The sequence below is a fragment of the Lepus europaeus genome, chromosome 7, assembly GCF_033115175.1.
Source record: "Lepus europaeus isolate LE1 chromosome 7, mLepTim1.pri, whole genome shotgun sequence".
NCBI classification, from domain to species: Eukaryota; Metazoa; Chordata; class Mammalia; order Lagomorpha; family Leporidae; genus Lepus; species Lepus europaeus.
The window spans coordinates 37975569-37991111 of NC_084833.1; the positions used below are offsets into that span (position 1 = coordinate 37975569).

The 15543-nt window shown below is 38.8% G+C and overlaps 1 protein-coding gene across 1 annotated transcript; it reads left to right on the forward strand.

The window, feature by feature from the left end:
* Positions 1-30: 30 nt before the first annotated feature.
* On the forward strand, positions 31-11861 carry LIN7C (lin-7 homolog C, crumbs cell polarity complex component). Its single transcript, XM_062196378.1, has 5 exons — positions 31-109; positions 3787-3905; positions 4894-4965; positions 7789-7998; positions 8519-11861. Exons 1-5 carry the CDS (start codon positions 73-75, stop codon positions 8672-8674), a joined length of 594 nt encoding a protein of 197 aa, XP_062052362.1. The 5' UTR covers positions 31-72; the 3' UTR covers positions 8675-11861.
* Positions 11862-15543: the final 3682 nt, after the last annotated feature.

Below are 15543 nucleotides of genomic sequence, written 5' to 3' on the forward strand. Positions count from 1 at the left end.
CTCCGGTAGGCTCCGCCCCTGCCTCAGCGCCTCTGTCGTCATTTCCTGTGGGTCTGCAGGCTAAAAGAGAAGATGGCGGCGCTGGGGGAACCTGTACGGCTGGAAAGGGGTGAGTGCGGCCAAGGCCCGGACGGAGGCGGGTGGAGGGTATGTGAGAGTGCCGTGTCGCTGGAAGTGAGGAGGGAAGGTCTAGGTCCCGAGATCCCGAGCCAGGCCGTCCATGGTGTTGGTGCAGGCAACCGTCTACGTCGCTGTGCGCGGCTCCCGGGAGGGAGCTTAAGGTCTTTTGATTGATACCCAGCCCCCTCTGTTCAGCACGGACTGTCCGGGTGCTTAGCACTGTTAAACACAACCTTGCCCGCGTTCGCATACAGGCACAGCACATGGGCTCCATGGGTGGGCACAGCAGACGCGGCATTTGGAGACTTGTAAACTCTAAAAGCAAACGTCACACGTTGTGTTCCGACAGACTACACTCGAACCCCTGCACGCACAAAACCCAGTGTCCCCGCCTTCACCCACACATCACACACCTTTAGCAGACACGGCACCTCCTCCAGTGCCCCGCGTAGTGCACAAACCACATTACTTTCAGCCCAGCGTCACTTGTGTTTGGAAACTAGCTTTGCTTTTCCTTTCAGTAAAGGAGAGGATGCTTTAAGAACGATGCTACTGACTTGATCTTGGGAAGTTTATACAACTAGATGGAATAGTGAGTGACACTTGCAGGTGCCATGTTATGCTTTCTTTATAAACACTACAATTGCAAACCGTGGCAGGTTGATTGCTTCTTAGATTGTCAAGGAAAATAAAACCTGTTCCACTGAGTAATGTAGAGAGGAACAGGCCTGTGAAAATACCCGACTCTGCCCCTACCAGCTTCCTGATACAGATTTCCAATATTCCATTCCTGCATCCTCCTCAAATCGTTTTTTTCAAGCAGATTTTAAACTAGGCAGCATTAGAACCCTTGAAAATAATCAAGAAGTACAAGGTAAGTATTTTGAATACTATTGGGAAACAAAGCATAGAGTGGAAATTGAAATTATTTTGCACATTGTCACATTTGGTCAAATTTGCAGTTATAGCCTATTAATATCCTCTAACAACAATGTACATTTTTAGAATTATTGTACTTCTCTCATGCCATCCCACAAACAAATGTGTACTTTCAATTGTTAATTTGCTCCTTATGGTGTTCACCATTTGGAAGCCTCTGTATATGAGATTGTTACTGTTCAGCCCACCAGCCTGTTAATTAAAGCAGCACTCTATGACAGGGGCGTAGCTAGACCTAAGACTGTGACATCTTCCTTGTGAATGCAATGGCATTGTGCTTTGTAGATAGAAACAAATGTGTTTGCTGTTAACAGGAGGAGGTATTTTTCTATGAAAGGCGGTTGTAGGATTCTAAAATGTTAGCATGTTTTTGTATTTTTAAGTACAGTGCAAAATGTGTGACAAATTAGAAAATACATAGAGCCTCTAGCTCATGTGGAAAGAAATGTGATATTCATTTTGAATTTATAGTTGTTAAACACTTTTGAACTTTTCTATAGAACTAAGGGCCAGAAGGTTTTCAGGGGCAGTAAATCTTCATACTCTAAAGGCAAACTTATTTTTTTAATTTAAAATTAATACCAAATCTGGTGTACTGTTTGGAAAATACTGTTTTTAAATGAGATTTTAAAAATTGATTCCACAGTAAATAGAATTTTTTAAATGTATTTATTTATTGGAGAGGTGGAGTTAGAGAGAGAGGACGGGGGAAAGGTCTTCCATCCACTGCTTCACTTCCCAAATGGCCACCACAGCTGGAGCTGCGCTGATCGGAATCCAGGAGCTTCCTCCGGGCCTCCCATATGGGTGCAGGGGCCCAAAGACTTGAGCCATCTTCTACTGCTTTCCCAGGCCATAGCAGAGAGCTGGATCAGAAGTGGAGCAGCCGGGACTAGAACTGGTGCCCATATATGGGATGCCAGCGCTGCAGGTGGCAGCTTTACCCACTACACCATAGCACTAGCCCCAATAGAATTGTTAATATCTTTTTTATTTTCATTGATCATATTTAGAAATAGAATTAAATTTTTGTGTTTTTTGAAATGTAGAACTTCATTTCTGGAATTAGTGATGATTTTGTGTTTTGCTTTCCAAGTTTCTATAGTTCTACAATAGAATTCTCAGCACTGAAGTAGAAATAAGTTAGTAGTGGTTCCATTTATCAAGATGAAGTCAGATTTCATCAACTTGTATGTAGAATTCTATCAGAGTCTACTAACAAACACTCGTAATAATCTTATAAGATTAATGCCTGTGATCAAGATCCCAAGAGCCCTCTAAATCATCAAAACGTGATTCACTAGAAAACAAATTTGAGCACTGTAGATTTAGTAAAGAGTATTCTACTTTCTTAAATTTTTGTTAATTGAAAATTTTTATATGGCTCATGTATTATAACTTTGCAAATAGTGAACCAACTGTCTCCATTATTAGCCTTTCTGGTGGTAGGAAAGCAGAATGAGGATGGTCTGTTTTCATTGCATTTGATTAACATCAGTGTAAGATTTTATTACCTGAAATTGAAAAACCACGTTCCTGCTTTGCTGCATGTATTCATAATTTTCCAGCTGCAAATACAAAGAAGGCAATATTCTATGAAGAAGACTCTCCAGTCCTTTGTTATAACATGAAATTAGGAACTTCTTCCACTTCAATCAGGACACAGCAAAGGAATAATAGCCAATACTCTGGTCCACTGGAGTGCAAAAGCAGTTCAGAAAAAAAAGTCAGAATAGAGGTAGTTATAGTATTGGAACATGAGTCTGACTCTGAAACTTCTTAATTCATAAGCATGTATCCTCACACTTCCCAATGAGAACTGCCCGGTATGCTTAATGCATCTGGATAAAAGCATTCAACCTCTTAGTGTTGTGATTAATTGGTGCCCATATAATAACATTTATGCATGATAGGCCCTTTTTCACGTTGTTGTTTGGTTCAGTCATCAAGTAACTCTTAGGAAAATACGGTTGTCTCCATTTTACAGTACAAAAGAAACTGAGACATTAAGTGGCTTGCCCAATGTTACACAGATAGTGTTGAGGTGAAATTGACAGTCATAGAGTTTTTTATTTTTCTATTTTGTAAACATTTATTTGATTGAACTTACCTGAATTAATACATTGATAATGATCCTAAGTTGAAAGCAAACCAGTTAATTTTGTTTGTACTGTTTTAATTGGCTCCCTACCATTGACTACACCTGTTAATGAACATTTTGCATCTACATATATGTCATGTTTTCAGTCAGGAATTGAATAGTGATTTCACCAGCACAAGGAAAATTATCCTGTTCAGTGCTTTGGATGCTAATAATTTTTATTAACTAATCATTCCTGGTAATGTGAGTACTGCCAGCTGTTCTGAAGCAGGACAGGCTCTATCACATTTGAGCCCCAGTCCTTTCTGGTGATATTTAGTTTTTTATTTTCAATTTGCCTATCTCAAAGATTCCATTTCCTGGATTTTCTACCTTTTGCAACATGTATTTTTTCCTAATGTACTCTAAAATGTGGCATTCTCAGATTTTACATTCCCACCTGCCATGTATGTACTTACCCACACAAATCCTCCCCATATATGTGCATATGCACACTTTGCCCCTCTGTTTCCTATATATTTCTTGTTAGTCCTTGAGAAATGAATACTGTTCCACTGTCACATAGGCATATAGAGAATCCTTGGAGAAAATTATCTATCAGTTGTTGTTTTTTTTTTTAACTTTAGATATTTGTAGAGCAATTGAATTGTTGGAAAAACTGCAGAGAAGTGGGGAGGTACCACCGCAGAAACTCCAGGCTTTACAAAGAGTCCTTCAAAGTGAGTTCTGCAATGCTGTGAGAGAGGTAAGTAAATGTGATTCACATTTACTAAAATTTTGAACTGATTAGCCTCTGGAATTGGGGTGCAGAATATCCTTTTTTTTTTTTTCTTTTTTTAAGTTTTTTGTTTGTTTGTTTGTTTGAAAGAATTACAGATGAAGAAAGAGAAATAGATCTTCCATCCGCTGGTTCACTTCTCAGATGGCCACAATGGCCGGGGCTGGGCCAGGTAAAAAGCCAGGAGCTTCCATAAGCTGTACTTTGGAAATTTATATTCATTAAATAAAAGTTTAAAAAAAAAAAAAAAAGCCAGGAGCCAGGAACTCCATCCAAGTCTCCCACAGAGGGTTAGGATCCCAAGTACTTGGGCCATCTTCTGCTGCTTTCCCAGGTGCATTAGCATAGAGCTGGATCAAAGGCAGTGCAATTGGATGCTCTGAAGTCAGCATTGCAAGTGGTGGCTTAACCTGCTGTGTCACAATGCTGGCCCTGATTTCAGAATTTTCTTTATAAACTTTAAAAATAGAGTGGTGGGTATTAGAAGAGAGATTAAGATGCTACTTGGGATGGTCACATCCCATGGTGTAGTACCTGGGTTTTAGTCCCAGCTCCACTTCTGGTTCTAGCTTCCTGCTAGTGTACTCCTTGGGAGGCAACAGATGATAGCTTGAATTCTTGTGTTCCTACTATCCACATAGAAGACCTGGATGGAATTCCTGTCTCCTACCATTCTCCTGACCCATCCCTGGCTGTTGGGGCACTAGAGGAGTTAACCAGTAATGGAATATCTGTCTCCGTCTCCCTCCCGCCCCCTACCCCCATTTCTCTCTTTCTCTCTGTCTCTGTCTTTCAAATGAGTAAATAACTTTTCTAAGAAATACTAGAACTTGTCCCTCTCAATTTTGGAATTTCTAATCAAATATTTTACAACATATTAATTGACTACAGAAAGAACCCAAACATAGTGTGATCTGAGATTTAAAATCAAATATGATAACCTTTGGTTTTACAGGTATATGAACATGTCTATGAGACTGTAGACATCAGTAGCAGCCCTGAAGTGAGAGCTAATGCAACTGCAAAGGTAAATTTTTTCATTTACAAAAGTAAAAACTCCTTATAAATTACATATTTAAAATATGTTATTAATAGATTCATAAGCTTATTTTGAAAACCAATATACAATATCTTTCAAACTACACAAAATATTTCAGGTACTTAAAAATAGAATACATTTTTTAATTGGCTTATAGGATATTTTATCATGAAGGTAATGTACTGACAGTGTACTTACACAAATAGTATACACCTCATGCAGAAATAACATATTATCCATGTGTAATTAATTACGTAGACTTTCATCAAAATTCTGAGTTATGAATTACTGAGCACATTTAATGGTAAAGAAGCAATATTTATAGATTACTTGCCTAAAATCACATAAATAGTAAATAGGAGAGCTAGAGTATTTCTGTAGGTTTCTGATGGCTTTCTGTTTTGCCGTAGCTCTGCAAATATATAGAAGAGTATCAGGAGTTATGAAGGTTACCTCTTCATAGCTGCAGGTAGCAGGTTTGTCCTCAGATAATTCAAGCATTGACCAGTGTCTATCATCTGGTTAGAATAAATTAATATAGGCCTGTGCCGCGGCTCAATAGGCTAATCCTCCGTCTGAGCCGCCGGCACACCGGGTTCTAGTCCCGGTCGGGGCGCCGGTTCTGTCCCAGTTGCTCCTCTTCCAGGCCAGCTCTCTGCTATGGCCCAGGAGTGCAGTGGAGGATGGCCCAAGTGCTTGGACCCTGCATCCGCATGGGAGACCAGAAGAAGCACCTGGCTTCTGGCTTCGCATCAGCGTGATGCGCCGGCCGCGGCGGCCACTGGAGGGTGAACCAACGGCAAAAAGGAAGACCTTTCTTTGTCTCTCTCTCTCTCTCTCTCACTGTCCACTCTGCCTGTCCAAAAAAAAAAAAAAAAAAGAAAAGAAAAGAATAAATTAATAATATAAGCTAGTAGGTAACTTATACTAGAAATAGTCATTAGCCTATAACTTTTCATTGATAGCTCACAAAAGGAAGCACTAGACACTCTGTTGAATACAAACATTTAACCTTGTGGGTATAGTTTGGCAGAACTGAAAACAGCAAAAGAAACTTGGTGTTTATTCTTATAGAGTTATAGGACCTTTGAGCCTTAGTCCCATCAACTTTAGAATAAGGCCTTTTCACAGCTTCACAGATAGTATTCAACAGACCTTGGTTTACTTCCTCCCCATTCCCATTTTGTCCATGTGTCCTGATGTATCCTGAGCCATCATGAAAAAAATGGCACAGTCTTGATTAAGCCACCACTTGTGATGCTGGAGTCCCAGCTGCTCTGCTTACAGTTCAGCTTCCTCCTATTGTGTCTGGGAAGACAATGAATGACAGCCCAAGTCTCCATATGGGAGACCTGGATAGAGTTCCTGGCTCCTGGCCCAGACCTGGCTGTTGTGACCATTGGGGAGTAAACCAATGAATGGGAGAGCTCTCTCTATCTCTCCGTCTTATCACTCTGCTTTTCAAATAAATTTTTAAAAGGTGCCAAATTACTTAATTACCCTTAAAAGCAAAGAGAAACAAAAAATACCAACTTTTTGTTAGAATTAGTCTACATTAGTCTAAATTTGAGTTTTAAAGATATTTTGGCTGTTTCATCTCCTGGTTTTCTTAGTTTTTTAGTTGTAACTAGTTAGCCAAGGCAACCAAAAAACACTCACATTGGTAATAAGCACTCCTCTTTTTCTCAATATTTATTTCTTAATCTATTAGTTATTTAGCATATAATACAAATAGTATAGAAGCCAAAATGACTACATAGAAGGACACTTCCCTGTAAGTAACATAGGCAGGTTATGTTCTGCAAAAAAGCCCCTGAAGGAGCTGGGCCATCTGCCTCTAAAGCTCAGGGCTACCAGCATGCAGGAGGACAGTCTCCTCGTTAATTTGTAGAGTGTCCATCTGCCCTGCAAGCCTGCTTGCCAAGCTTTGTGAAAATGCAGCTGCACAGAAGTTCTGGCCACTGAGCAGGCTATGACAGACCTGAAACATCTTAATATTTACTACATACTTTTCAGTTGGTATCTCTAAAGAGCCCTTCTGCTTGGCATACTTCTCAGAACCACCTGTGGATTTATGAGCATTTAGACATCAAAATATATGCCCCCAGAGTAGTTTTAGGGACCAGCTTTGTGACAGCACGTTTAACTGCCCCTTGTAGTGCTGAGGTGCTTGTTTGAGTCCCGGCTGCCTGCTTCCTGTCCAGCTTCCTGCTCATACAACTGCAAAGGCAGTGGAAGACTACCCATGTGAGAAACGAGTTCCTGACCCCTGGGTTCAGCGTGGCTCAGCACTGGCTGCTGTGGTCATTTAGGTAGTGAATCAATGGATGGAAGATCACTATTTTATCTCCTTGTCAATCAAATGATTAATAATAAAAAATTTTTTAAGTTTTATTGATGTATTTATTTGAAAGGCAGTTGGGGGAGGGGGGAACAGAGAGGTCTTCCATCTGCTAGTTCACTCTCCAAATGGCTGCAATGGCTGGAGCTGGGCCAGGCCGAAGTTGGGAGCCTGTACCTTGTTCCAGGTCTCACATACCTGGGTGACTGGGGCCCAAATACTGGGACATTCGCTGCTGCTTTCCTAGACATGTTACTTTAGCAGGGAGCTGGATGAGAAGTGGAGCCGATGGGATTTGAACCAGCACCCACATGGGATGCCAGCATTGCAGGCAAAGCTTCAACCTCCATGCCACAATGCTGGCCTTAAAGAGAAAGATTTAGGTCTTTCTCTTTAAGTAGTTTTTAAAAAGAGACAAAAGAGCTGAAGTAAGCAAAGGTCAGTTTTAAATATGTAAAATTGTATTTTAGGCTACAGTTGCTGCATTTGCTGCCAGTGAAGGACATTCTCATCCCCGAGTTGTTGAGCTACCAAAAACAGAAGAAGGCCTTGGATTCAATATTATGGGAGGCAAAGAACAAAACTCTCCAATATATATATCTCGAATAATTCCAGGTGGAATTGCTGATAGGCATGGAGGCCTCAAACGAGGAGATCAACTCCTCTCTGTGAATGGAGTGGTAAGAATGAGTTTTATTTCTGTTTGTAGTGATATGTTGTGACCAGTTGGGGGTGTATTTGAGTTACAGAAATAAAATGTAGGAAAAAGCTAAGAAACTTTAAGAATCCCTTGAAAGGACAGGTAGTACTATTTAGTCCAGGGATCCTTTTTAAAGCTTTTAAGTGTGCTTTGCTTCTTTCCGATGTAAATTAGCAGTGTTTAACATGGCTTATATGACATAATTAGCTCTTCAGTAGTGAAATACAATACATTAAATTAGTACTGTGCCCTGATTAGATAAATGCAGTTGCTAGATATATTGGCAATAATAGGGTTTGATAAATGAATGATTTGAGACTTAAAAAAATAATTCCTAGACTATAAACAGAATATACTAATTAAGATGATAAAGTAAGATTGTTTCTTAGCTTTATAGTGTTGATATTATATAGTGCTAAAACTTTTTTACTTAAAAATTATTTTTTTTAACTACTTACAAAAGCTAGATACTAATTTTATACCTGTGTGTTTTATTGTAGAGCGTTGAAGGAGAACATCATGAAAAAGCTGTAGAACTGCTGAAAGCAGCTCAAGGGAAGGTTAAATTAGTAGTACGATATACACCCAAAGTCCTAGAAGAAATGGAGTCACGTTTTGAAAAAATGAGATCAGCAAAACGCAGGCAACAGACCTAATACAGTTCAAACTTTGTATTGCAGTTTGCTTTTTAGCTAGAGAAGTTTTACTTGTGACCTACTGAGGGCCGCAATGCCAGTGATTGTAAAAACAAACAAATATCCCGTGAGATCCTTCTTACCATTTTATAAATGCCTATTTTAACATTATTTATGGTTCCAGAGATGCATACACTTTTTTCTGATGAGAAAAAGTAAAAGGTGATGAGGGCGATTGTGTCCTGCTGTTTTTACAGGCCTTTTTCAAATGCAGATTTTGTCATAAAATTGTTATAGATTTTTTAAAATGCTTTTTTAATATTAAAATGTACTTTTACATTCTTAATCTTTTTTTAGGAAAAATGTTTTCTTTATTTGGCTACATATTTAAAAATAACAGTTCTCCAGTTCTTTTTTCGCTTACTCTATTTTTTTTAATCTGTAAAATTTCTTTACAATTTTCCAAGAAACTAAACAGTCTCACCTATAGCAGTTCATTAAACTGTCAGTGTTAACATCACTGCTGCATTTTGTACTTTGAACACACACATAATATATATACTCAATGGTAAATCATAACTCAGCACAGTGGAAGTTTTTAATTTTATTTAAACATAATGTACAATGGATATTCATTTATACTGATTTATACAAATTTTTAAACACTGAAACAATCATTGCTGAAATATGTATTTCATAATATTTGAGCGGTAAGGCAAAAGGATATAATTTGATTGTTAACATTACTAATTACATCCCTTTCTATTTATATTCAGTATATCATAAATTATAAATGCAAACAGGTTCAGATTTCCTTGCAAATTTTTTTAATGCTATTCATTTTTATTTAAATATATTTCTTATATTTTGGTCCTTCCATTCCTAGAGATGAGCCAGTTAGTTTGTGGTTGGAAATGGCAGAAGTGAAGAGGAAAAAGTAATACTTTTAATCTCCCTAGCCTCGAGAGTTGTACATTCTTACTAGTTCAATTGAAAGAATTGATTTTCAATAGGAAGAAGAGAGAAGGATTTATTTAAGATATATAGAAATTAATGATGTAATGTATTCATAAGAATCTATAGACTGTGTCAAAATGAGTAGGAACTATTAAAAATGATTGGATTTAGAGATGTAATCTTTGTTTATGGTCAAATATAATGATAGGAATTTTGAGAGATACTTTATTTCATTTGTCCACTGGATGTCACTGTTTTACTAAAAGGCAGCTATTAGTGGATGATTGTGACTGGGATCTAAAAGGCTGAAATTAGAGTTTGTTTTCAGTCACAACTTATAGGAAGTTTCCTACTTTTCACAATATTGTAAGTGACAAGCAGAAAAGAAGATAGTGGATTAAAATGTATGAGAAATTTGGCATAATTATTGACCCTATATTTGAAAAGTGGGCATTTTGTAACATTCCTTCAGGAAGACTAGAAATGTATACCTTTTTCTGCATGTTTGTGAGCACTGTGATTCTTAAAAGATTATTCCAGGTTTCAGTGATTTCTCAGAATAAAAGTCAATCAGCATTGTTATTTATCATTTAGGTATTGAACACTGGATTGCATGGTTGAATGTGTCTTAGTCCACTACAAAATGTGCTTGTTATTGATAGGATCATGTTAAATTGTATATTTTCAAAATTGATGTTTTTAAAATGTTGAGACCAAAGTAGTATAGAAGAATTATGGACTTATTTTAATTTAATTGTAAAATTATTAGTTGTAGAGCTTTATATATTAAAGAGAGGTATTGGTGCATATGAAAACAGTAATATTATTGTTATGCTCGTATTCTTGCATTACAGGGTAAGTAAACCCTGAAGAAACCCTATTTTAGTGTAACTACAGCTGCAGTAGCTTTTAAGAACGTATCAACATTTCATTATAAATTACAGCTTCCTGGTTTGGTGTCTCAGCTGTTTCAGAACTTCCAGCCAAGTTAAATCTTTTTGGTGTTGAAACTTAGTAAGTTGAGTAAGCGTTTTTTCTACAGTAATCCACAATCTGTTCTTTGTGTGAGTTGGCACCTATTTATATTTCTTAAAATAAGGATAGCTTGAAGGAGCCAACTACAGTAGTTTTGCTTGCTCCTGTTGAGCATGAGTAGCAGTAGTTTGTTTTCATCATTAATGCAGTTTTCTAGTGTCTCCCAGAATTTTAAATCTTGACCACAGAGAAATTCAATCCTTCAGTGGCAAAGAGGTATAGTAGTGGTCTAGTATAGAAAGGAAATGAAGGGAATTTTCATCTTATAAAAGAATGGTTCATGAATAAAACTAGGCACATAGTAAGTATATAATAGGTGTTTGATTTATAGGTTACAAGTATAACTTATCCCCCTGCTCAGTTTCCATTTATTGTCTTGATAGTTCAAAATGGGTTGACTAAAACTTTTGCTGCACATCAGAGCACCCTACAGAACTTGAGGAATATTGATACCTATTAACTACTAAGTCAGAAGCACTCATTTTTTTAAACCTTTCCTGGTGATTCTAATGGACACCCAGCGCTGAGAACCAGTAGTTTTCACCTTTGTAAAATGATCTAATTACACTGGATTCTGTTTGGAAGTATTGGAATGGAATAATTCAATTTGCAGCTATTTAATGATTGATTATATTTCTTAAGCATTAAAGGCAACTTGGCATTCCTTATTTGGAAAGTAATTGCAGTCTACTTTTTAAAAAATAAATCTACCAGTAGTTTAAAAGTAATCTTTTAGTATATGTCATCTTTCTGCCCCCATTGCCTTTAAAACTTAGAAAAATAAGTGTTTATTATTTGAAAAAGCATGTTCAGAAATTGCAGGTGAGAAATGTTGTCAATGATAATTACTTGCTGTCTTAATATGGCCACTTTAACCATTTACTGGATTATAGTGGCCTTGTATTGTAGGGTTTGATGATTCAGATGTGTTTTTTAAAAATATCATTGTCCTTCTCTTCTAAATTTCTAAAAGCTTTCTGGTCAAGAACTTAAGTAGTTTGGCTCAAATACTGTGTTTATAATTAAAATGGATATTACATCATTTAATAGAAGAAATGGTTATGGCTTATCTGAAAAGAATGTCAGCATGGCTTGGTATAGACTTAAAAGAGTACATGTTGTGAAAATTTTATAATGTGGAATGATCATTGAAATATCAAGGACTTTAGTAATTGTATTTCCTGAATAAATGTATGTTTATGAATTTTCTAACTTATATTTTGTTGTCTCCTTTGCTACTAATAATTATCCCAAATTCACTAGCTTTGTTCCTTAAAAGTTGTTGCAGTAGTGGAAAATTAGTGGAAAGAAACAAATCAGTTGCTGACTCGTTAATTTTCAACACTTCCAAACTAATTTGTATTTGGACATGGTTTTTTAAAATATTGAGAAGTAGTATGCATTTTTTAGTTAATATCCAAAATGATGTGAAATAACACTTTTTCAATAGATCGCTTCATTTATGAGTTTAATTCTGATCTATAGCTTATTTAAAGTAAATTTGTATGAGTCATGTCCTTGTTCACTGGGTTTGAAAAAATTTACAACCATACAATGGATGTGTTTCTGAAAACTTTTTTACATAAGGTAAAAGCATAATCTGCTGATTGTTAAAATGAAACTTCGGATTTTTATACTTTGCTTTGTCTTTTATAAAAGATAACGTCAGAAAAAAATTCCCTATTTCCAGACAGGCTGTGTGGTATGTGATTGACAGCACAGACTATGGAGCCCAGCTATTCTGATTTGAATTGCAGTTCCACCCTTACTGTGTAATCTGCATCAAGTTCCCTGATTGTTCTGTGCCTCAGCTCCCTCATCTCTCATCTGCAGCAAATGTGCTGGCAAGTATTGTGCCAGTATCCAAAGCCCTTAGAGAGGTGCCTATTTGTATTTGCTGTTTTTCATGTAAAGGAGCATTAGGACCTTGTTTGCTAAAGGAAATAATTGTCAAGTAGTAAATTAGCAGGTTCTTATTGTTGATACCCAGAAAACATACCTTTAAATTATGTTTGGAAAAAAATAGGAAGAGCAGAATTCACTAGGAATTTTCAGATTTCTGTCTACTCTGATTAAAGAACCTCATGGAATTTCAAGATTATTGGAGTTTTGAGAGATGGAGGATTGAGAACACTTCAGAATGAAAATCATTGGAAAATAAGTTCAAGTAAGAGATTTGGAAAATCAGAAAACTAATTTGTAAAGAAATGACCCAGCTATGAGAGACAATGGATTGTAGGAATAGGTGTCAGTACAAGGCTTAAGTCACTATCATGAACTTTTAAAAAGCATGGAAATGTATCAAGCAATAAAATGCCTTCAGTAGAAGGGTTTTTGACTGAGAAAGGGTGAAATCCCGGGTCTTTGGGGGTGAAGAGAAGCTGGAGTCTGTTTTCTGTGGTTGAAATGTTTCTGTAGACACCTGTGTGTAGGTGTGTAACTGCTGTGCTTTCAAGTGGCCACCTGGGCTTATTGGCCACTCAGAACCTACAGCTTTTTCCTCGTGTTAGACTATTGGCTGTTAACATGGCTTCATGTTTTCCAGCTCTTAGGGCTTTCTGAGAGTTGTCATTGTCAAGGCGCTGTCTCCTTCAGCACTGAAGAGAGAGGTTTCTGTAGCACCCCTTGCTCCATTTGGTGTGTGATGAGTTTTTCTTTGGCTGCAGAGATGGACTCTGAAGGTTTGTGCAGGCTCCTTAGGATCCGTGAAACTTATACAAAACATTAACTCAACTAGAGCTAGTTGTGTTGCTTCCACCTTAAAACTTTCCATAGTATTTGGGATATGGTCCAAATGCCTTGCAAAAGGAAGAAAAGTTGGGGTCGGCACTGTGGCCTAGTGGGCTAAGCCTCCGCCTGCAGTGCCAGCATCCCTTAAGGATGCTGGTTTGTGTCCTGGCTGTTCCACTTCCAATCCAGCTCTCTGCTATGGCCTGAGAAAGCAGTGGAAGATAGCTCAAGTACTTGGGCCCCTGCACCTACCTGGGAGACCCAGAAGAAGCTCCTGGCTCCTGGCTTCGAGTCGGCTCAGCTCCAGCCATTGTGGCCATTTGAGGAGTGAACCAGACCTCCCACTCTGTTTCTCCCTCTCTCTGTAACTCTACCTCTCGAATAAATAAATAAATCTATAAAATAAAAATAAAAAAAAAAGGAAAGTTTAAGATGGGGGTGGTTAAGGGGGCAGGTATTTGATACAGCAGTTAGGTCACCCCTTGGGATGCTCACATTCCATGTCAGGGTGCCTGATTCAAGTTCTGCCTTCTGCTTCCAGTCCAGCTTCCTGCTAATGCACATGCTGGGAGGCAACAGGTGCTTGGGTCCCTGCCTTCCACATTGGAGATGTGGATGAAGTTTTGGGCTTCTGGCTTTGGCCTGGCTGTTGCAGGCATTTGGGGAGTGAACTAGCAGATGGAGAATGTCTTCCTGTCTCTACCTTTCAAATATGTGAAAATAAAAATTAAAGAAAACCCTGCCATGACTGAAGACGTCCAGCATAATCCATTCCTTACTTCCTCTCAGGCATCATCTCATTCCACTGCCCCACTTGTTCTACCCCATATCAAAACCCCCTTACTGGAAAGCTTTCCCTCTGATTCTCCAACCAACAGGTGGCTCTTCATTCAGAAGTCAGCGGAAGTCACCTTTTGTCCCCTCCTAAAGGTAGGTTCCTCAGCCTTTGTGAATTTGGCAACACTTTGCTTAATTGTATCCTCTCCATCAGAACTTAAGTTCCATCCCAGCAAGAAAGATCACAACAGAGCCACCACTGCTTAGTGCAATTTCTTAGCATGGTAGGATGATCAGTTCAGTTGGCTTACTTTCCACAATTTCACTGGCAGATCCAAGAGTTTACATTAGAACTATATAAAAACAGTAACAATGATAGATGCAACACCAGCGCCGCGGCTCACTAGGCTAATCCTCCGCCTGCGGCGCCAGCACCTCAGGTTCTAGTCCCAGTCGGGGTGCTGGATTCTGTCCTGGTTGTTCCTCTTCCACTCCAGCTCTCTGTTGTGGCCCGGGAGTGCAGTGGAGGATGGCCCAAGTGCTTGGGCCCTGCACCCGCATGGGAGACCAGAAGAAGCACCTGGCTCCTGGCTTTGGATCAGCGTGGTGTGCCAGTCGCAGCACGCCGGCCACAGTGGCCATTGGGGGGTGAACCAACAGAAAAGGAAGACCTTTCTCTCTGTCTCTCTCTCTCTCACTGTCCACTCTGCCTGTCAAAAAAAAAAAAGATAGATGCAAGATGCAGCCATGAAATTTGTCAACTGAGGTTATATGCCTAGAGAGAACCAAAATACTGAAGGGAAAATAATGTCTTTTATTACCTTACTCCTCAAAATTCCAAGTAATATTTGCAGAGGATGATGATGAAGGATACCTTAATTTTTTACTCATGTAAAAAAGATCCAACTCAATATTAACCAGAATTGGTACATTCATTGATTAAAAAGAAAAAATTTAAGGTTTTCTTTACTTGGTTATTAAAAACAAATCATCAGGCCGGCGCCGTGGCTCACTAGGCTAATCCTCCGCCTTGCGGCGCCGGCACACCAGGTTCTAGTCCCGGTCAGGGCACCGATTCTGTCCCGGTTGCCCCTCTTCCAGGCCAGCTCTCTGCTGTGGCCAGGGAGTGCAGTGGAGGATGGCCCAAGTGCTTGGGCCCTGCACCCCATGGGAGACCAGGAGAAGAACCTGGCTCCTGCCATCGGATCAGCGCGGTGCACCAGCAGCAGCGCGCCAACCGCGGCGGCCATTGGAGGGTGAACCAACGGCAAAAAGGAAGACCTTTCTCTCTGTCTCTCTCTCTCTCACTGTCCACTCTGCCTGTCAAAACTGTTGAAATCGTTACCTAATATATGCTAAACTGATCTTTTGTATATAAAGAGAATTGAAAA

What these genes read in the sequence shown, in the direction of transcription:
- LIN7C (XM_062196378.1), top strand. Translation starts at nt 73, where the DNA reads ATGGCGGCGCTGGGGGAACCTGTACGGCTGGAAAGGG. An exon ending in TCTGCAATGCTGTGAGAGAG is followed by an intron (nt 3,906 to 4,893) that starts GTAAGTAAATGT and finishes TTGGTTTTACAG; the next exon opens with GTATATGAACATGTCTATGA. An exon ending in GAGCTAATGCAACTGCAAAG is followed by an intron (nt 4,966 to 7,788) that starts GTAAATTTTTTC and finishes ATTGTATTTTAG; the next exon opens with GCTACAGTTGCTGCATTTGC.